The sequence below is a fragment of the Indicator indicator genome, chromosome 23, assembly GCF_027791375.1.
Source record: "Indicator indicator isolate 239-I01 chromosome 23, UM_Iind_1.1, whole genome shotgun sequence".
Taxonomy (NCBI): domain Eukaryota; kingdom Metazoa; phylum Chordata; class Aves; order Piciformes; family Indicatoridae; genus Indicator; species Indicator indicator.
In genome coordinates this window covers 13,450,659-13,471,146 of record NC_072032.1, presented here as the reverse complement: position 1 = coordinate 13,471,146, position 20,488 = coordinate 13,450,659, and the positions used below count along the sequence as shown (strand labels likewise).

The 20,488-nt window shown below is 48.5% G+C and overlaps 1 protein-coding gene across 4 annotated transcripts in view; it reads right to left on the bottom strand.

Annotated features, from left to right (window-relative positions):
• The window catches only part of EXOC6B (exocyst complex component 6B), a 273,058-nt gene that overhangs the window by 94,034 nt on the left and 158,536 nt on the right, over nt 1-20,488 (bottom strand). For 2 of the 4 annotated variants that reach the window (XM_054391402.1, XM_054391401.1), the window contains exons 9-18: nt 18,033-18,116; nt 17,821-17,867; nt 15,669-15,789; nt 13,169-13,240; nt 12,630-12,727; nt 12,319-12,424; nt 10,701-10,810; nt 5,306-5,417; nt 2,954-3,088; nt 1,329-1,508 (exon numbers count right to left, since the gene is read on the bottom strand). In XM_054391402.1, coding sequence (XP_054247377.1) covers nt 1,329-1,508; nt 2,954-3,088; nt 5,306-5,417; nt 10,701-10,810; nt 12,319-12,424; nt 12,630-12,727; nt 13,169-13,240; nt 15,669-15,789; nt 17,821-17,867; nt 18,033-18,116 — 1,065 coding nt within the window. The remainder of the gene's footprint in view (nt 1-1,328; nt 1,509-2,953; nt 3,089-5,305; nt 5,418-10,700; nt 10,811-12,318; nt 12,425-12,629; nt 12,728-13,168; nt 13,241-15,668; nt 15,790-17,820; nt 17,868-18,032; nt 18,117-20,488) is intronic. The other 2 variants (XM_054391404.1, XM_054391403.1) reach the window with 1 other exon arrangement.

Sequence of the window (20,488 nt, the reverse complement as noted above, 5' to 3'; positions counted from 1 at the left end):
AAACTGGAACCCAGGAGGTTCCATGTGAAAAGGAGAAAAAAATTCTTCGGTGTGAGGGTGCTGGAGCCCTGGAGCAGACTGCCCAGAGAAGTTGTGGATTCTCCTGCGGAGAGATTCCAAACCCACCTGGACATTGTGATCCTCAGTAAGCTGCCATGGGTGACCCTGCTTTAGCAGGAGGAGTCGGACTAGATAATCTCCAGAAGTCCCTTTAAACCCCACCATCCCCTGATTGTGAGATCTGAAATTGCTGTTAGGACAAATACATTGTTCAGTGGATCTGTGATCTCAAAACACCTGCTGACTGCATACAGCCATTTAGCTCAGAACAAATCTCATTTAAAAGGGAAAATCCCAAACTGTTTGAGCAAAACCCCACCTCCCTGATGGTTGTATTCTTCCTATTCACTGAGACACTATTCAGCCAACTGCAAAACACAACATCAAATACGCTTTTGATAGCAATATCAGCATAAACACAGGCAGATTCTAGACAGCAGAGAGAAGAAAGAAGCATAAGCTGTCTTCCAACAGAGCAACACTGTGAGGTCAGTCAACCAGTAACAAATATTTGGAAATGTATCTGCAGCTCAAATAACAGACACTGCTCAGCTGGGATCTACTCAAAACCTTGAACGTCCATTAAGCATACCTAAAATCTAGATGGCCAGTGAACTATGGTCTTGGCTCCACTGGGGAGAGTCCAATGGAGGCTACAAAACTGTTGAGGGACTGAAGCATCTCTGTAAGGAGGAAAGGCTGAGAGCTCTGGGGCTGTTGAGACTGGAGAAGAGCAGACTGAAAGAGGATCTGATAAATGCTGAGCAAGAGCTAGAGGGTGGGGAGCAAGAGGCTGGGGCCAGACTCATTTCAGTGGTGCCCAGTGACAGGACAAGGGGCAATGAGCACAAACTGCAACCCAGGAGGTTCCATCTGAACAGGAGGAAGAAATTATTTGCTGTGAGGCTGCTGGAGCAGCCTGCCCAGAGAGATTGTGGAGTTTTCTTCTCTGGAGAGATTCCAAACCTTCCTGAACATTGTGACCCTGGGCAAGCTGCTGTGGGTACCCTGCTTTAGCAGGGGGGGTGGACTGGATGATCCCCAGAGGTCCCTTCCAACCCCCACCACGGTGGGATTCTGTGACTCTATGAAGCAAACTGTTGGTGAAACTTAAACCCACACTGGTTATTTCATACGACCTGACAGCTCAAGGCCTCATTTTCCATCACATCCCACAAAGCTTGGCCAATCACAGCTTCAACAGCAGCACTTAGGGGCTCTGTGCTGTCCAGATGGGAAAAGAAAGGCAGCTGCTGGGGGAGGCTCACCGGCAGGTGGGTGAACACAGCAAAGGTGCTGCGCAGAAAGCCAATGAGGTCCACAAGGTAGTCGCTGGCCTTGCTGCCCGGCTCCATGGCCATCCAGTCGTAGTCTGCCAGCTGCAGGAATTGGTCTATCTTCTGGTTCAGGTTAGTGTAAATCTCCTCCTCGGCAGCGTGGCGGGCGTCCTGGCAAACGAGAGCACGTTAGATGGGATGGAGGCTCCACTCCACAGCTCTGCACCAGGAGCAGCTCAGGAGGTTCACCCAACTGCACCCTAAAGGTAGCTCAAGGCAAAGCACCTGCAGGCAACTGCTACAGCCTCAGGTTAACTCAGACTGGTGGTCTACCAATATCTGAGGGGTGGGAGGGAAAGGGGGAGGGGACAGGGACAGCCTCTGCTCAGTTGGACCGTGGGATAGGACAAGGGGCAATAGAGATAGACTGCAGCACAGGAGGTTCCACCTCAACATGAGGAGGAGCTTCTTCACTGTGAGAGTCACAGAGCACTGGAACAGGCTACCCAGAGAAGTTGTGGAGTCTCCTTCTGTGGAGCCTTTCCAGCCCCATCTGGATGTGTTCCTTTGTGACCTGTGCTGGATTCTCTGGCCCTGCTCTGGCAGGGCGGTTGGACTCAATGATCTCTGGAGGTCCCTTCCAACCCCTAATATTCTGTGATCCTGTGAAGTGTCACCAGGTCAGTGTAGGAAAGATGGAGCTGGTGTCTACCTCTGATGCAACCTGGAGACCAGGAGAACAAATCTAGTGCAGGATGGGAGAGAGATGAGAAAGGAATGTCCCATAAGGAAAAATGTTGAGACCCACCAAAATGTGTATAGGTGTGGGGTGCAGGAGGGTCACAGAGGAGCCTCCCTGCCAGAATAAGGGTAGAAAACTCACCCCCAGGCAGAACACGTAGGTGATTTTAGAAAAGACAACAATGGACTCCCCTGGGAGTATGGAGGCTTATTCTCCTGCTGAGTTATCTCAGGGGCAAGCCTCACCTAACTAATTCTCTACTACTGCTAGAATCCTCAGAACTGCTCCTTTGTCCTGCCCTCCAGCCATGGGACACCCCTGTGCCTGTCTGACCATGACAACCCCACAGCTGACCCAGTTATGGCCTTAAGATTTCCTGTCAAGTATCTGGGTGCACACTCCTGGGTTATCATTTAAAGATTTAAAGACTGGGAAGTTCAGCAGTTTCTGACAGCCCTGGGGATAATGCTAAATGGAGTGGAAAGATACAGAAATGTAAGGTCTGAGAAATCTCTTCACCTCTTGGGTCAAAGAGGAGAGCTTGCAGCCATGCCCAGATGTGTGTAACACTGTACAGTGCTCAAACAGCAACATGAAAAATCATTTGGAAATGCCCCCCAAATCAGGTTTGTATGGGAACCTGTTTATTCCTTTAGATAATAAGGAGACCTGGGCTGCAAAAATTCATGATCTCGACAGAATTAATGCTCTGAAGGACAACCCCAAAGCTGCTCTGATGGTGTAAGCTTCCCAGGATATGAGAATATCAGCTCTGAGCCCAGATCAGTTTCTTACATCTGCTCTGAAAGCAAACACTCTCCAACCAACCCTCAACAGCAGCTCCCCCAAGCTGGATCTACCACAGCCTTCTCACCTTGAAGGTTGTGGTCCCATAGAGTTTTGTAGTGTGGACAGTTTCTGGGAGCACATTAGTGATATTGGTGATGAATTCCTCTAGGAACTTGCAGGACTTCTCCAAGTGGGTCGTATTTATAATAATCTGTACAAGCTGCAAAGACAAAAAGAGGTTTTCAGCCATCAGGCTCCTGAAGCCAGGTATGTGACAGGTTAATGGGTGCCAACTTCTAAGACCTTCTGACAGGAAAAGCTGATGCTGTACAAACATACTAAGCCTTGCTACATGCTCTTCCCCTTTAACAACATCAGAAAATTAAATAAAAGATAATTTGGAGGGGGAAGCATTTCCCACGACAGTCACTAACACCACCAAAGATGATTTCCTCTTAATGCCTTTCCTGCATTCAGCTGTCAGGCAGGGCTCACTTCAGTGCAGCTCAAACACAACAGGCTGTCCTGACCCAAGCTAGAACATAACCTCTGCTCAGGGATTTGACTTCTCAGCTCAGGTTCTGCTCACTGAGGCACTCTCTGCAGTTCAGGGCAGGATTGCACAGCCAGGGGCTGCTCCTAGCAGGGAGAAGCTGCTGGGGAGAGCTCCTGCCAAGGGCTGGGCTGCAGAAAAGGCTCTGGTTGAGACTTGCTCCTGGGCACACCAAGGGCACTGCCACAGCTTGTGTGGCACCTTGGGGTGCAGGAAGCCAGAGGGAGAAGCAGATAGGACAGGTGACCCTCAACTGACCAATAAGGGATTCCATCCCATGAACATCATCTTCAGCAGAAAGCTGAGGGATCACCAGGGTCAAGACTCTCCCTCAATGGCTGCTGTCCCAGGAGGACTCTGTCCCTTCTGCCTTCAATCCCAATCCGTGTGTCCCTGAATCTGGTTCCCATCTGCTGCTGAGTCCAGTCTGGGACTGCCCCCAGCATCAGTGGTGACAATGGTGCCACCATTGCCATCAGGGGTTGGGTTGGATATTGGTTTCTGTCTATTTGTATCTATTTCATTTGACTGTTCTCATTTCCATCCCCACTGATCCAGTTTCTTTCCCACCCCATCAGTGTCTCCCTCTTATTCCCTTCCTCTTCCCTCTGGGAATGCAGAGGGGCTCATGGAGGGCTTCTGTCCCTCCTCTAGTGGCCAGCCCAGCCCTAACCAGTGACAGGCCTATAAAAAAATGTGTTGTCAAGTCACAGCTATTTGGTCTGCTAATGAATCCTAAATAATCCAGCTCCTGAGTGACACCAAACAATATCCCACTAAGGCATTAGTAAAGAAGCCACAAGATTTCCTTTTCCAAGGGCGGTGTCGGGGACCAGCAGATCTCACCCTGCTGTCTCCTGGCTTACCACATCTACCATTAGCTGTAATTTTCTTAATGCTGTCTCCTCAGCTGCCTCTATATGCCACTATTTTGGGACAGTGTTAACAGCTGGACCTGATGATCTTATAAGTCTCTTCCAACCAACACAACTATGATCCCACAGTTCTGTTAAAGACAGCTGCAAAGTAAAAGCCTCTGCTGAAGTCAACCAATACAATCCAGAGCAGAACAATCCAGGCTTCCACTTTAGGATCACTGACTTGGAAGTATCATTAATTCCTTGAAAAGATCATAGAATCATCAGCTCAGCAGATTATTTGGGGAATGGACAGTGCAGGCATAGTGCTGCATTCCTCCTTGGGAAGAGGAATCTGCCCCGAGGGAGCAGAGAGATTCCAGACTGTGAGATACAGAGCTGAGGAAGCATCATGTGTGAATAAATACTGCTGTAAATGCACTCAGCTCTCCAAAACTCAGCTCCACAGGGTATTTAGTGTCCAGAGAACAGGACACATGTCCACAGTACAGTCAATTAAACAACTGCAGCTGTATTAATATCCCCTCATTTAACAACAGCACACAGAACTCCCACTGAGGTACCCATCCTGCCCAAATATGTTCCCAAGCATGCATCAAGCTTCTCAGAAACCTGCCTTTGTGCCCCAAAATAGAGTTTATACTGTAGTGATGTGTTGAAAGCACTTCAAACATCATGGAGACCATTCTCCCATCCTCTCCTAGCTCACCCCTGGCTCTTCTCCAGTGCTCCCTGAATTCCGCTTACCCACCACTTTAACTCAGATAATGCTCTGAAAATTCAAACCAGGAGCAATTTTAACAGGAACAGCAAAACAGCTTCCTCTTTCCAACTGTATATGCCTTTGTACCAGTGCTGTGTGGTTCCAGCATCATTTTCCAACCTCATATTTTATACTAATGCTCCAAACCAGCATCTCTAAAGGTGCTGTAAAGATCTCCAAGGGGTGAAACCCCCTTTCTGTCACTCTGCCCTCGAAATGGGTCTCTGAGAAGCTGCATCTTACCTCTGTCAGCCCCACGTTTTTCCTCTTGATGACGTTCTGTAAACAGTTGCTCAGCGTTCGGGTCAGCAGCAGATTGGTAGATTTTCTAATCATATCATCAACTTCAGTGGAGCTGAAAAGCACAATTTAAAGAGAGAGATGCAAAATGCTCTTGGAAAAATAAATCATTTGGATCCTTCATCAGCCAGTCTCCTTCCCAGCCCTCTGCCACCTTACGAGTACCATGAGCTCACATCCCAGAGCCAGCCCTGTCCTGGGCTGATCCCCAGCAGTGTGGTCAGCAGGTGAGGGAGGGGATTCTGCCCCTCTGCTCCGACCTCATCTGCAGTGCTGGGGCTAGCTCTGGAGTCCTCAGCATAGACAGGGATCTGTTGGAGTGGGGCCAAGGGAGGCCACAACAATGGGAGTGCTGGAAGTCCTCTGCTGTGAGGCCAGGCTGAGAGAGTTGGGGTTGTTCAGCCTAGAAAAGAGGAGGCTCCAGGGAGGCTTCTGGTTTTCAGTGCCTAAAGAGGCTGATCAGAAAGCTGGGGACAGATTTTTTTATCAGGGTCTGTTGTGACAGGACAAGGGGTGATGGTTTGAAACTAAAAGAGGGAGTTTTATACTGGATAGAAGGAAGGAATGTTTCATACTGAGATGGCAACACTGGCCCAGGCTGCCCAGAGAGCTGGTAGAAACCCCATCACTGCAAGTGTTGAAGGCCAGGTTGGACAAGGCTCTGAACAACCTGCTCTAGCTGCAGATGTCCCTGCTGACTGCACTGGAGTTGGACTAGATGACTCTTAAAGGTATTTTCCAACCCAAACCATCCTCTGATCATCTGTGCACCACATACAGCTGCTGACGCAACCTGTACCAAAACCTCAACAATTTAGGCCTTTCTGTGCATGTGTCAGTGAGGGACAGGGACTAACACAGGCTACACCTCCATCCCTAAGCCTCTCCTCTTAAAAAGGAGCTGCCCACAGCATCAGCACCAACCCTGCACACAGCACTGGAGTTCAGTACACAACAGAAAAAGGATCAAAGACCTGCAACAGGGGGAAAAAACCAAAACAAAGCTCCAAAACATCCCCCTTATTGCTTTGTCTTTATCCAGATCAGATTGGAAGGTCTTGCAACATGTTTGTGCTCTTTGCCAGGTGGTTGCAACTGCGGCATTGCTGAAGCTTGGAAGTTTGGCTGAAGTGTTCTTCCAAGGTGCACCCCAGCAAGGTGCAACCTCTCCTTTCTGAGGGAGGTTTTGGAATCCTACCCCAACACAGGCTCCTTTGATCTGTCGTTGGCCCTGCATTAGCCCTGACACCACAGGGCTTTAACTCTGGCAGCTCAGTGACAGACAGCTGAGGGCAAAGAAAATTCCCAAGTGGAAGGCAGAGCAGCGTTAATAACTTTAAGGCTGCCGGTAAGTCAAGCCTGTGACCTTGTGCTCCTTCTCCTGTTCTACCTGACAAACGGGCCAGATTACAAAGCAGTGGAGGTGGAAGGTGTCCCTGCCCATGGCAGAGGGGCTGGAACTAGATGATCTTTAAGGTCCCTTCCAAGCCAAACCACTCTGTGTTTCTCTGACTGACACAAGAATAAAAAGCAAACCCTGCAGTCACCCCCCTGCCAGCACGCAAGGTGGGGGATGTTGTGGTGCTGCCACTGGGGTGCCTGCTGGTATAGGGATGGGCACTGTCAGCCCCTGTCCAGCTTACACCTCTCAAATTTCTTAGAATCATGAAATGGTTTGGCTTGCATTGGGCCTTAAAGATCATCTAGTCCCAAAACCCTGCCATGGCCAGGGACACTTTTTACTAGACCAGGGTACTCAAAGTCCCATCCAACCTAGCCTTGAATGCTTGATAAAGGATGCCTGAGCCTTCTCCAACAGCAACTCTGTGGCCATAAAGCCTTCTGGACCCATTTGTCCTCCCTGAGCACCTTGCATCCTTCAAGCAAGCCATTTTTTTAAGTCATCCAGGACCTTCCTTGTGCTGCTGTGTAAGAATTGCACTGAAATCCCCTAAATTCCCAGGAGAAGGGTCAAATATTGCTCCCTGCTTGCATCTCTGAGCAAAGTCATGCTCAGATTTCCAGCAGACTGAGAAGGCTGTGTTTTGCTGCAGCTTTCCCAAGCCCAGCTTCTCACCTCCCTGTATGCTCTGTGGCTGTTTGTCATGGTGGGCTCCCCAACAGGTTCCTGTAGTATTTCCTTTCCCTTGATGTTTAGAAGTCTGCCTTCCTGAGCTACGTGCCTGCCAAGGGCTGAACACCATCTCCTTCCCAGCTGGGACACCAGCAGAGCAGGATCAGCAGCTCTGCAGGACCCAGCTCCTGATACTTTAAATTCAATGTCATCAGCCAAAGGCTTATTGTGGGTCTCCTCTAGATCTCCTTTGGTGCCTGTAAGTTTATTTTCCTCCTACTCAATAGGGAACCACACCCTGTGGCAGCAGTGACTAGAACCAGTCCACTTCACATCCCAGGTAGACCCTTTGGCTAATTCTTGCAGGATTTTCATGTGTGGGCCATGATAATATATTTGTTTTTCTTAAAGTGTTGAAGAGATATCAAAATGTGGGGGGAGCAGAATGGATTTTCCTGGTCCTTATACTATGGGTAGAGGTCTAAAATACAGTTTCACTCAAAGATAAGCAAAAAATTACTTAAGCCCCCAAACCCACCAGGCACACACACACACCCACCAGGCCCTCCATCACCTCCAGGGAGGACCAGACAACAGCATGGCTAAATACAGCAAGCACAATAAAATCTAACCCTGTGATGCTCAGCAGATGGCAAAAAGGAGATTTAAAGCAAAGGGGTGGCACAAAGATATTCCCTGTCTTTCTAATGGGAAATGCCAATGGAACTGGTGGGAATCTTCCAGCGAGTGGATTCTTCATAGACATCTCCTCAATGAACTCTCATATTCGCTGCAAATATAACAGAGGGTTACTTTCTCCTCATCAAACTAATTGAGCCAAACCAAAAGAAACTGCAACCCCAGTCACTGCACACCCAGCTCTACTTGAAAAGGAAAATATCCTCCACGAGCTCTCACCAGAAAGGGGAATGCTCCTGTCCAACAAATACAAGGAGCTCGTTTACAGAAATAATTAGGGGGGGAGGGGAAGCCCAGCTCCACTTTCTGCCACTGGGCTCTGTTCTTCAGGAAAAGACCATGAAGCCTTTAAGTGAACTGTCTGGGCTAATGACAGCTGATGTCCCATATCCCATAGCAGTAGTCATGACCTTCAGGCCTCCCCTGACTGACAGGCTGACCCCAGTCACTCCAGGGTGCAAGGTAAATGACAACCAAAGAAGAAAAAGAAAGAGAAGAGAAAGAAAACTTGCTGCTGGCTTTGTAGCCAAGCTTCCTCATAAAACCTAATTCAAGCTGTCAGGGTGAAATGAAGAAAGTGTCAACAGGGCTTTTCAGAGAAATATTCCAAACGTTTGGCTTAAAAAGCCAGGAGCTGGGCTCCCTTCCCCCAGCCCAACGCCGCTCCTCGGCAAGGGCTGGAAAAATCCAATGTGGAAAGGAATTTTAATAACGTGTCCAGGGGGACCCCTGAGGAGGGACCCAAGGGGACACTTTTCTTCCCTTCCCTGCCAAACTCAATCATTTCTGTAATGGTGACGAGCACAGAGCTCAGGAGGGAAGTGGCAACAGAGGGGTTCAGTGAGAGCAGCATCTGTGTGAAACAGGACCACTCTGTCAGCTTTAGACACAGAGATGGGCAATGGTGACCTGCAGGTTAAGAGCCCTGGGAGCCACCAAAGAGAACAACCTGCCACTGGTAAAAGGTTGAGATTAAATGTAGGATGAGAAAAGTTCTGTGCCTCCACACCAACCAGTGAACTACCATGTCCGACAGCAGAAGGTGGAGAAAAAAACGCCTCTCCAGATTACTATCCCTTACACAAAGGAAGAGGATTAAAACCCTGAGGAGCCTTGTGTAGGCACTGAAACATCTGGTGAGCCCTCAAAACACCTCAACAGCAATGTCCAGTGTCCAGGACAAGAAGCTGCCAAGGGCAGTGAACTCCCACTGCACAGTCTCACCAGTATGGTGCTGCAAACAAATGGGAAGAGGTATCCCCCTCCTTCCAGGAAAAAATTTCTTTATTCATTTCTGTACCCAGCTGCAGACATTACTGGGTGCAAAAAAAAGAAAGCACCAACTTGCAGTTTCTGGCAAATATTGTTGCCTTCCTGTCTCACACGTGGGCAAAACCAGCATCAAGGCACCTTGGAATGGAGAAGGGAGGGGAAAGACATGGAACAGTTCAGAGGCTTTCCAAAAACCCCAAACAAATGAGATGATTTGTATACAACCTCCCAGGGGAAACAAGGCAAACAAAAGCTCCAAACCAGCAGCCCAAACTCATTAACACACAGGGCAGATAAAACCTCAAGGGAAGCAGAGAGTCACAGAATCATTTCAGTTGGAAGAGACCTTTAAGATCATTGAGTCCAACTGTTAACCCAGCTCTGCCAGGACACCATCAAACCATGTCCCTTAGCACTACATTTCCACAGCTTTTAAACCTCTCCAGGGATGGAGACCCCACCACCTGGTCCACCAGCCTGGGCCAGAGCTTGACAACCCTTTTCAGGAAGAAATTGTCCCTCGTGTCCAACTTAAACCTCCCCTTGTGCAACCTGAGGTCCTTTCCTCTTGTCCTATCACTTGTAACTTCAGAGCAGAGAGCAGCCTCAGTGTGCTGCTTGGAGTGAGAGGCCACAGCTTGAACCAGTGTTCAAGGTGCTGCCTCAGCAACACTGAGGACAGAGGGACAACCACTGCCATGGCCCTGCTGGCCACACCACTGCTGATCCAAGCCAGGATGCTGGTGGCCTTCTTGGCCACCTGGGCACATGCTGACTCATTTTCAGTCACCTGTTAACCAACACCCCCAGGTCCTTTTCCACTGGGTACTTTCCAGCCACTCTTCCCCAAGCCTGGAGCATTCACAGGGTTGTTGTGATCCAAGTGTAGGACCCAGCACTTGGTCTTGTTGAACCTCATCCCACTGGCCTCATCCCAGCAACCCAGCCTGGCCAGATCCCACTGTAGAGCCTCCCTAAGTTCAAGCAGATCGACACAGCTGCCCACCTTCCTGTCACCTGCAAACTTACTGAGGATGTCCTCGATCCCAGATCACTGATCAAGAATTTAAAGAGAACTGGCCCAAATCCTTAGCCCTTTTGCAAAGCTGATCAGCTATTTGTCCAACTGGCCACTGCTCCAAGCCACCAGCCACCACAAGCCTGGACTGGGTATATTCAAGCAGCTGAGCAGCATAAAGGTTTGAGGAAGAGAATTCACAGTTTGAACCTGCTGAGGTCTTTCAGTGCAGAGAAACCCTCCCCATTACAACCATTAACCCACTCAGCACCCACCTCAGGTGAAGGTCTTCTGAGAACTTGAGACAGGCATAGATGAATTCCTTAATCTGATTGTAAACCTTAGGCACAAACTCAGAAAAGGGAAACTTCTTTGGAAATGGTTGCTGCAAAAGACAGGAGATACTTCCAGTCAGAGAGCAGATTATCTACCAGGGCTGAGCACTGCTTTCCAGGATCCTGTCCCAGGCACTCCAGGTAATTCTGCTATTCAGCTTGGCCCAGCAGTGGAACAAACCAAGGTTTATGGTAAGCAACACCAACATTTCAGCCAAGTGAAAGACCTGGGAATCACTTACACATGGCACATGGGTGTGTAAGGGCTTTGGAGTCTAGAACAGGCTGACAGGAAATTTGCAATGGGACCCTCGTTCCCTCTCCCAGCACCCATAGCTCCTATGAAAAAATCTCCCTGGAGAAATCCTTGCCTTTAATCTCCCACCATGCTCAAGGTGTTCTGCTTGATCACCTTCCACCATTGCTGCTCAAGGTGAGCACGTGGTTACAAAAGCAAAATCCAACAGGAAACAGATGTAGGAAACCAAATTTTTCCAACTCATAGGACACAGATGGCTGAGGGGTGCAGAGTGTAATAACAGAAGCTGGACCCATGATGAGTCCAGCCAAGGGCTACAAAGATGCTGAGGGAATTGGAGCATCTCTGTGAGGTGAAAGGCTGAGAGCCCTGGGGCTGTTGAGCCTGGAGAAGAGCAACCTGAAAGAGGATCTTCTCAATGGTGATCAACAGCTAAAGGGTGGGGGGCAAGGGGATGGAGCCAGGCTCTTAAGTGGTGCCCAGTGACAGGACAAGGGACAGCAGGCACAAACTGGAACCTAGGAGGATCCAACTGAACTTGAGGAAAAACTTCTTAGCTGTGAGGGTGCTGGAGGCCTGGAGCAGGCTGCCCAGAGAGGTTGTGGAGCCTCCTCTGGAGAGATTCCAAACCCATCTGGAAGTGATCCTGTGCCACCTGCTCCAGGTGACCCTAGATGATCTCCAGAGGTCCCTTCCAATCCCTAACATGACTTTCTGAACTCTAAACACTTAACTTAGATTGAAAAACCCTCCCAGTCCTAATTTAGTTCACCAGGCTTTGGAGCTTGCTGGCTGCCAGATGTGAAGCAGAAGGCCAAGCAGGCTTTCAAGGGACACTGTTTAATTCAGCACTGGCTATGCTGAAGTCTTGTAAGCTCACACTTTTACAAAAGCCAACACACACCACTTGGTTGGGGATTTTTGTTAAAAAATATGAGATTAAAACAAATAAAAGTCACTAACATGTTCATGAAATGGAAATCAAATACCAGTGGAAGGAGATATTTCAAGTCTCTTGTCTACTGCAAGCACTGCTCAGCTGTGGCAGTACTGTGTGATCTGAAAAGCAACCCAATGAGGCATGCACTTTCCTCATCCACACCAGGAGAAATATTTGTTCTTTACCCCTGGTTTTGCTTGGGTTTTGATTTTTTTTTCTTCTCTCCTGTGTTTATTTGGTTTGGTGGTTTAGGGTTTTTTCTGACCCTTTCCTTTGCAGTTCTTAATGTACCTACCAAAGGTGCAGAGTTTTCCTCCACCAGCAGATGTGATGTGACACTTTCTCCATTTCAAACTTACCTTTTCAAGTTCTGCATCCTGGAATGGGAACTGTCCAACTATTTTCTTATAAACCTCTTCATTTGTCACTGGGATGGGGCTGTAGTTATCTGAGTCAAGTATGTTTCTAGGAAAAGAAAAGAAACATTAGAGAAACAGTTCTGTGACAGCAGACAACCACAACTGTGCAGATTTACTGCTTGAAGGGAAGCTTTCATGAAGTAGGTGCTGGCCTAAGGTGTTGATTCCAAGGGCTTCAACAGATTTTACTTCTGGGACAAAACTGCTCATGTAAGGTACAAGCTCCTGAGCTTCCTCCAAGAGCTTCTTACCTGAAAACCCCTGACCATTTCTTCAGCAGGGTTTCACTGTACTGGTCTTGGATCTCCAACAGCATGTCAAAGAGCTGGTTCACTGGGAAGCCATATCCCTGCAGCGGGGTGGGGGGAGAAAGCAAGCTCAGATCAGAAAAAGTCACCAATAAGCAGCTGAAGATTATTTTCCCTATTTAATAAAGAGCACACAGGCAAATTCTCCACTACAGAGGAGTATGGAGCTGGTAGAGGGATTTAGGTGGTGATTTACTGAGGTGGTAGGACCAGGAGCTGTTAAAGGCTGGGTTGGGTGTGCAGGAGGCACAAGAGCTTGTCAAGGTGGCCAAGGCTTGGTTCTTGCCCAGGGGTTGGCCACCCGATGCACACAGCAGACCAGGTTGTTCACAGGGTGCCACAACTGATGCAGCATGGTGCCTAGAAAGAAGTCAGGCCACCACAGCAAGCCCCCACCAGCTGTTGAACCCCACTGATGGACACCATCTGTGACCAGCCCAGCCACTCAGCAAGACAAAGAGAGGTCACCAGCAGCTGCATACCTGGAGTGTATCTGCAAAGAGGACAATGAGGTTCTTCAAGTCTAACACCAGGCTGGGGTCCGAGCAATAGGACTGCAAAGAAGGGGAGAAATGAAAGCATGGTTTTAACTGTGGCACGTGGGAAAAATATTGCCCTCGGCTCTCCTGAGTTATCACTTGAGAGACAATAAATACAGAGGCACACTGTGAAGTCTTAGGATCAGAAGCTTTCATCCCACAGCCCGTGGCCTAAGGGCATCCAGGGCCAGGGAGGGCACTCTGATAAGGCTATCTCTCCTCCTAACACAGGGCTCCTGAGGCTCTCCATGATGAATAGGGACTCTGGTTGCTCTAGAGATACCTGAAGTGTCTCTAAGATTACCCAGGAGCTGCTGGGGAAGCGAGAGGAGATGAAGCAAATCAGCAGGCTGTCATCCCAAGCTGGCAGAAGAGCCTCTCATTCAATATTCAGCATGTTGTGTCTGATGGTAATGAAGCATCGCAGCCAGGCAGCCCCCAGCCCTCTGCAGGGGCTGCATTGCTGAGGGATTCAGGCTGGGAAAGAACAGGCTGCTTGCCTGCACTGCACCAACATTCATGGGCAGAGATACACCACCAGGAAATACTGTGGGTCAGGACGCTGCTCAAAACCCTGAATCTCAGAACAACAGAATCCCAGCACAGTGGAGGCTGGAAGGGACCACTGGGGATCATGCAGTCTAACTCCCCCTGCTAAAGCAGGGTCACCCACAGCAGCTTGCCCAGGATCACAATGTCCAGGTGGGTTTGGAATCTCTCCAGAGAAGGAGACTCCACAAGCTCTCCAGGCAGTCTGCTCCAGGCCTCCAGCACCCTTATAGCAAAGAAGATTCTCCTCATGCTCGGTTGGAACCTCCTGGGTTGCAGTTTGTGTCCACTGCCCCTTGTCCTGTCACTGGGCACCACTGTCTGTTCCCATCTGGCCACATCTTCTTGCCCCCCACCCTTTAGGCTCTTGCTGAGCATTGCTCAGATCCCCTCTGGGGCTGCTCTTCTCCAGGCTCAACAGCCCCAAGGCTCTCAGCCTTTCCTCCTCACAGAGATGCTCCAGGTCCCTCAGCAGCTTTGTAGCCTCCACTGGACTCTCTCCAGTAGTTCGTTCCTTGTCTCTCTTGAACTGGGGAACCCAGAACTGGATCCAGTACTCCAGATGTGGCCCCACTGGCAGAGTAGAGGGAGAGGAGAAGATGACCCAAAAACTTTGAAAACGGACCCATGGATATTCATTAATGCTTTGTCTTTTATGGTCAAGTGCAATTTTTTTCAGCTGCTTAACCACCAGAGTTTTCAGAAAACTCCAGTACTCCCAGCTGAACCAGTACAACATTACATAAGCTCACAGAGGACTGGAACAAACTTGCACTCTTTTTTGTTTTTTTTGTATTTTTGCAATTGGCTTGGATTTTTTTGCTCAAGCAGAGAAAGTATCGAAGCCATGGGAAATTTTTTCTAGCTTTTTTTTTTGGTTAAAAAAAAAAAAGAAAGAAAGAAAAATCTTCCTAAGTGTCCCTTTAGACACAAATGATTTGCAGTTTGCTAGCAGCCCATTCACTGCCATGACCTTCCAAGGACTATCTAACAGGGTCATATGTCACCATGCCAAAGGAGACACTTGCTCTTCCCCAGCTCGCTGGGACAAGCTCGCTCCCTCTGCTGGTGCTTTGCCAGAGCCAGCAGCAAAGATACAGGAAAAAAAAAAAAAACTTTCCAGTAGTCCAAAATATTCAGAGTTTGGGACAGGAAAATGAATCATAGAATTATAGAAGGGTTTGGATTAGAAGAACCTTTACAGGTCAGCCAGTTAGCAAATTAGCAAAGACATCTTCAACTAGACCAGGCTGCTCAGAGCCCCAAACAACTGGACCTGGAATGGTTCCAGGGATGAGGCTTCTACAATCTCTCTTGGCAACCTGAGACAGTGTCTCACAGTAAAACATTTCTTCCTTCTCTCTAGCCTAAATCTCCATTATTTTCAAACCATCAGCCCTTGTCCTGTCACAACAGGACCTGCAATAAAGTCTGTCCCCAGCTTTCTGCTTGGCCCCTGTAAGTATTAAAAGGCCACCAGAAGGTCTCCCTGCAGCCTTCTCTTCTCCAGGCTGAACAACTCCAGCTCTCTCAGCTTGGCTTCACAGCAGAGAGCTTCCAGCTCTTCCATCATTGCTACGGCTCCCTCAGGACCTGCTCCAACAGATTCAGATCCCTCCAGTGCCAAGGACTCCAGAGCTGGCCCCAGCACTGCATGTGGGGTCTCAGCAAAGCAGAGGGGCAGAATCCCTTCCCTCAACCTATTGACCACAACCTGCTCCACAGCACATCAAGAGGCAAAAATCTGGAAAAAGCTTTTGTGGTTTAGAGCAGGGTGTCTTCAAGTCACTGTTTCTAGCTGGGTCATTTGAAAAGAGACAGCAGCAAAGGCAGGATTTCCAGCATGTCAAGCCACACTCAAGCAGCAGTTGAGCGACCCACAGCTCTCACTCACCGAATGTGTTCTTAGCGCTGCGATGGTCTTGGACAGAGCCATCTCCCACAGCTCATCGATGTAGGCTCGATTCACCAAGCCCTGTGTGGTGTGCAGGATATGATCTTCCACTACAAAAAACCTGATGCAGAGGAGGAAACAGCACTGTGAGCCAAAGCTCTGGGCTGGAGACAGCAAAAGAGGTGAGCAAAAAGCACACGTGAGGGATACGCGGCGGCAGCACATCCACCTATCTCCAGAGCAAGCTGCAGAAGTGTCTGTATCAAAGACAGCCACCAGTAAACACTTTTCTTCCACCTATTTTTAACTCGTGGTATTTTCTGTGATGTTTCACTGTATTTTAGGAGTAAGCTAAAACACAGTTGCTTGGAGGAATGTAACTCTATGTATACACAAAGGTGGAATTTCCTCTCTCTAGTTTCTCCACCCCATTACTTCATCATAGAACCGTCAGGGTTGGAAGGGACCTCAAGGATCATCTCGTTACAACCCCCCTGCCACGAGCAGGGACACCACACATTAGAGCAGGTTGCTCAGAGCCCCATCCAACCTGGCCTTAAAAACTTCCAGGGATGAGACTTCCACCATCTCTTTGGGCAACCTGTTCCACTGTCTCACCACCCTCATGGGTGATTAAACTCAGCTCCAGCCAGCAGCGATAGCACTGCAACTGGTGAACTGTAGGGAAAAAACCTGTAACTGCAAGGAAAGGAATACTTCATCTGAAGGGAAAAATGCTTAAACTGATGGGGAAAATACTTTATCTGAAGGGAAATTACTAAAACTGCAGGGGAAAAAAAATGCAACTGCAGAGGAAAAAATTCTGCTGGGAAAAATACTTTATCTGCAAAGACAGAGATGCTTTAACTGCAAGGAAAAACACTGCCACTGCAGGGAAAAGTATTACAACTGCAAGGGAAAACACTATAACTACAGAAAAAAACCCATGTTAGCTGCAGGGAAAAATACTACAACTGCAGGGAAAAACATTATAATTGAAAGGAAAAATATTTTAGCTCCCAGGAAAGTAAGGAAAAATATGTTAACTGTCAGGAAAAATACTTCAAGTGCAGGGAAAAACACATTAACTGCCAGGAAAAATACTTGAACTGCAGGGAAAATACTGTAAGAACAGGGAAAAATAGTTTAAGTGCAGAGAAAAATACTACAGCTGCAGGGGAAATATTGTAACTGCAGGGTAAAACGCTACAACTGCAAGGAAAAAATAGTTGAACTAGTGGGAAAAGATGGCAACTGCTGGTAAAATACTCTCTTAAACCCAGATATACCACATGGTCACAGCCATTCAGGGGTCATCAGTGAACTCCAGTCTCCAGTTATCAGCTGTACTGGCCAAGAAGCAACTGTTTAATAGGCAGCAAGCGTGGCACCACACATTTTAAACAGCAACACACAAAACCTCATCTGTCCTTCGTCAGGGAAATGCAGCCCAGGGGCAGCGAGCTGCAGGAGGTCAGCAGCACACATTGCACTTGTGATGGTTGCAATTAGACCTTGGAATTATTATTGTCAGCTGAGGAAATGTCATCATCAAACCCTATGCCTAGTAGATGAGGTTGTAGTTTGCCTCCTCTAGAGCTTCACAGGATCACAAGATGTTAGGGGTTGGAAGGGACCTCTGGAGAGCTTCAAGTCCAACCCTGCCCTGCCAGAGCAGGACCATATCATCTATCTTGGAAGACTGCTGTCTACTTTGAGGGCAATAAGAACTCAGAGGTTTAAGAATCACCTCCTCTAGCAGGAGAATAATCAAAGAATAATTATCCAATGTGAAGGACTAATGAAGGCAGAGGGCCTGTTCATCTCATTAGTGGGGCAAGCGGATGCACATAGTCCACAGACATCATTTCTCCTCAGAATTCCCAAAAAAAGCACTTGCTGCTACAAGAGCTGGCAGGTTCCTCCACGCTCCCACAAGTGACACAGCACAGTTCATGGGTGCTAGAAAACACAGAGTAAGAACACTTTAAAAGCCCCAACCACCTGTTTTTGTTTTTTTTTTTTCTTTCCTGGTTCTCCTTTAAAGGATCCTCAAACAGAGCAACATTCCCTCCTCTCCTTTTCTTTTTGGGCTCCTAAACAACACGACCTAGATATATTTAGCCAGGACATGTATAAAAAGAAGACTTACCCTACAATTTGATTAAAATACTTCCTGTAGCCATCTAAAGTTTCATGCTGCAACAAAGCAAAAGTGAGCAAAGATTAAAACAAAGGTGGCCAAGAGCAACTGAAAATAAATTAGAGACCACCCACCAGCAACAGCATGACCAGAGGTAACCCTCTTCTCCTTCATTCAGCAGAGCAAGTTTGAGCACTGCAGGTAAAGGACCACCATCATACCATGTTTGAAGGAGGCTGTAGGACCAATCTGGCTTGTTTTCTTCTCTGCTTCCTGTAGTAGTTCTCAAAGGTTTCACGGGCACCCTGGAAAACACAAAAGATTAACTCAAAACCCGGACAGGCGGAGAGTGGGGCAAGGAGGATCCTCCTGAAGTTCAGCAAGGGCATGTGTAGGGTCCTGCACCTGGGCAGCAATAACCCCCAGCACCAGGACAGGTGAGGGGTTGACCTGCTGGAAAGGAGCTCCACAGAGAAGTATCTAGAAGTCCTGGCGGGCAATAATGTTCACCATGAGCCAGCAACGCTTCCTCATGGCCAAGAAGGCAAATGATATCCTGGGGTGCATCAGGAAGAGTGTGACCAGCAGGTCAAGGGAGGTTCTCCTCCCCATCTCCTCTGCCACAGTGAGGCCACACCTGGAGTACTGGGTCTAGATCTGGGCTCCCAGACAGGGAACTACTGGAGAGAGTCTAGTGGAGGCTACAAAAATGCTGTGGGGATTGGAGCATCTCTGTGAGGAAGAAAGGCTGAGAGCCCTGGGGCAGTTTAGCCTGGAGAAGAGCAGCCTGAGATAGGATCTGATCAATGCTCAGCAAGAGCTAAAAGAGCCAGGTACAAGAGGACGGAACCAGACTCTTTTCAGTGCTGCCCAATGCCAGGAGAAGGGACAGTGGGCACAAACTAGAACCCAGGAGGTTGCATTCGAACATGAGGAAAAAGTTCTTTCCTGTGAAGGTGCTGGAGCCCTGGAGCAGGCTGCCCAGAGAGGCTGCAGAGTCTCCTTGTTTGGAGTCTCCAAATGCACCTGGACACCGCAATCCTGGGCAACCTGCTCTGGTTAGGCCCCGTTTTAGTAGAGGTGGTAGATGCTCCATCCCTGGAAACATTCAAGGTCAGGTTGGACAAGCCTCTGAGCAACCTGATCTGATTGCAGATGTCCCTGCTCACTGAAGAGGGGAAGGGCTAGATGATCTTGAGAGGTCCCATCCAAACCAAAACCTCCTAAGGTTCTAATATTCTATTCTAGTTAGTTAGCTGTAGGGGCACTGAAACAACTAATTTCTAGTACTGGCAGAATTAAGAGGGGACAAACAATGCCAGAAACTGTTCCACCACCTCACGGGTACAGAGTGATGGCAAAGCAACAAACATCAAGGACCTTGAGAAAAAGGTGTCTGTGGGGATTACAGCAATGTATGAGGCTGGTCTACAGAGCTGGGGAAAACCAAACAGGATTTAGAGCTCACTTTCTACCAACTTTATTGTGGGTCTGAGCCTCCCCAAGCAGAGCCCAGAAGCTGAACATCCAAGCTCCCCTCCACAGGCATCACCCATGCTCCATGCACCTGACTGGTGCCTCTGAGGGCTTTATCTGTAGGTGGCTTGTTGTACCCAGCCAGGCTACATCTGAGCATCCCCACCCAGGCACCAAGCCCATGAGGATCCTCAAATGCCACCAACCCGCTGCAACGTTCAGCTGTCCGCCTCCCGCCCTGGTCCCCTAGGCTATGTAAAACCTTCCTGTTTTATCCCTGCCTGTCCCTCCCCCCTCCACACCCACGCTGCTTTATGTCTGAAATTGGATTATAAACACTTCAGAGAAGGGACAAAGTCTTGCTTTGAACTGTTCTGAGCCCACCCTCAAAAAAAAAAAAAAGAGAATGATCTCATTTGGCATTCACAAATCAAACAACAAGCAACAACAAATCTCACCTGAGCAGAGCACCAGACCTCAGCCTTCTCCAGTACAGAAAAATGAATTAATTACAAGGCAAACCTGATGGTAATTTAATGATTCTCCTGCTACCATGGCATTACACAACCAGGCTGCCTCAACTAAAGAGGTCTTATGAAATGTCTGCAATGAACCCTTGAGGAGCTGTAGCCTCACTTGCCCCTCATCTCCTACGAGCTGGAGCTCCAGGCTTAAGCAAAACTTGAGCCTTGTTGATGTGCCCAGGAGCTACCCTACAGAGCACTGCCCTTCCCAAGGACCCTAACATCCACAAAAGCCTTCTTATGACCATGCAGGTGCATGCTAGAGCACAAATCCTGTGAGGAATGCCTGAGGGAAGTGGGGTTGTTTAGCCTGGAGAAAAGCAGGCTGAGGGGACACCTTCTGGCTCTCTACAGTTATATCAAAGGAGGTTACAGAAAGCTGGGAGTCAGTCTCTTTTTCCAAGAACCAAGCAACAGGAGAAAAGGGGAGCGTTTCAGGTTGCACCAGGGGAGCCTTACGTTGGACAAGAGGAACAATTTTTTCACCTAAGGGGTTGTCAATCCTCAGAACAGGAGTTCTGTGTCCAGCTCTGGAGTTTTCAGTGCAAGAAGGACATGGACACACAAGAAGCATAAGTCATCAGAGCTGGGCTGGAGATATTTCACTGAGCATTTACTATAAACCTCTTAACCTTGTAAGGAAGCCCCTGCAGCCTCACAGGTTTTGGCTGCCAGGT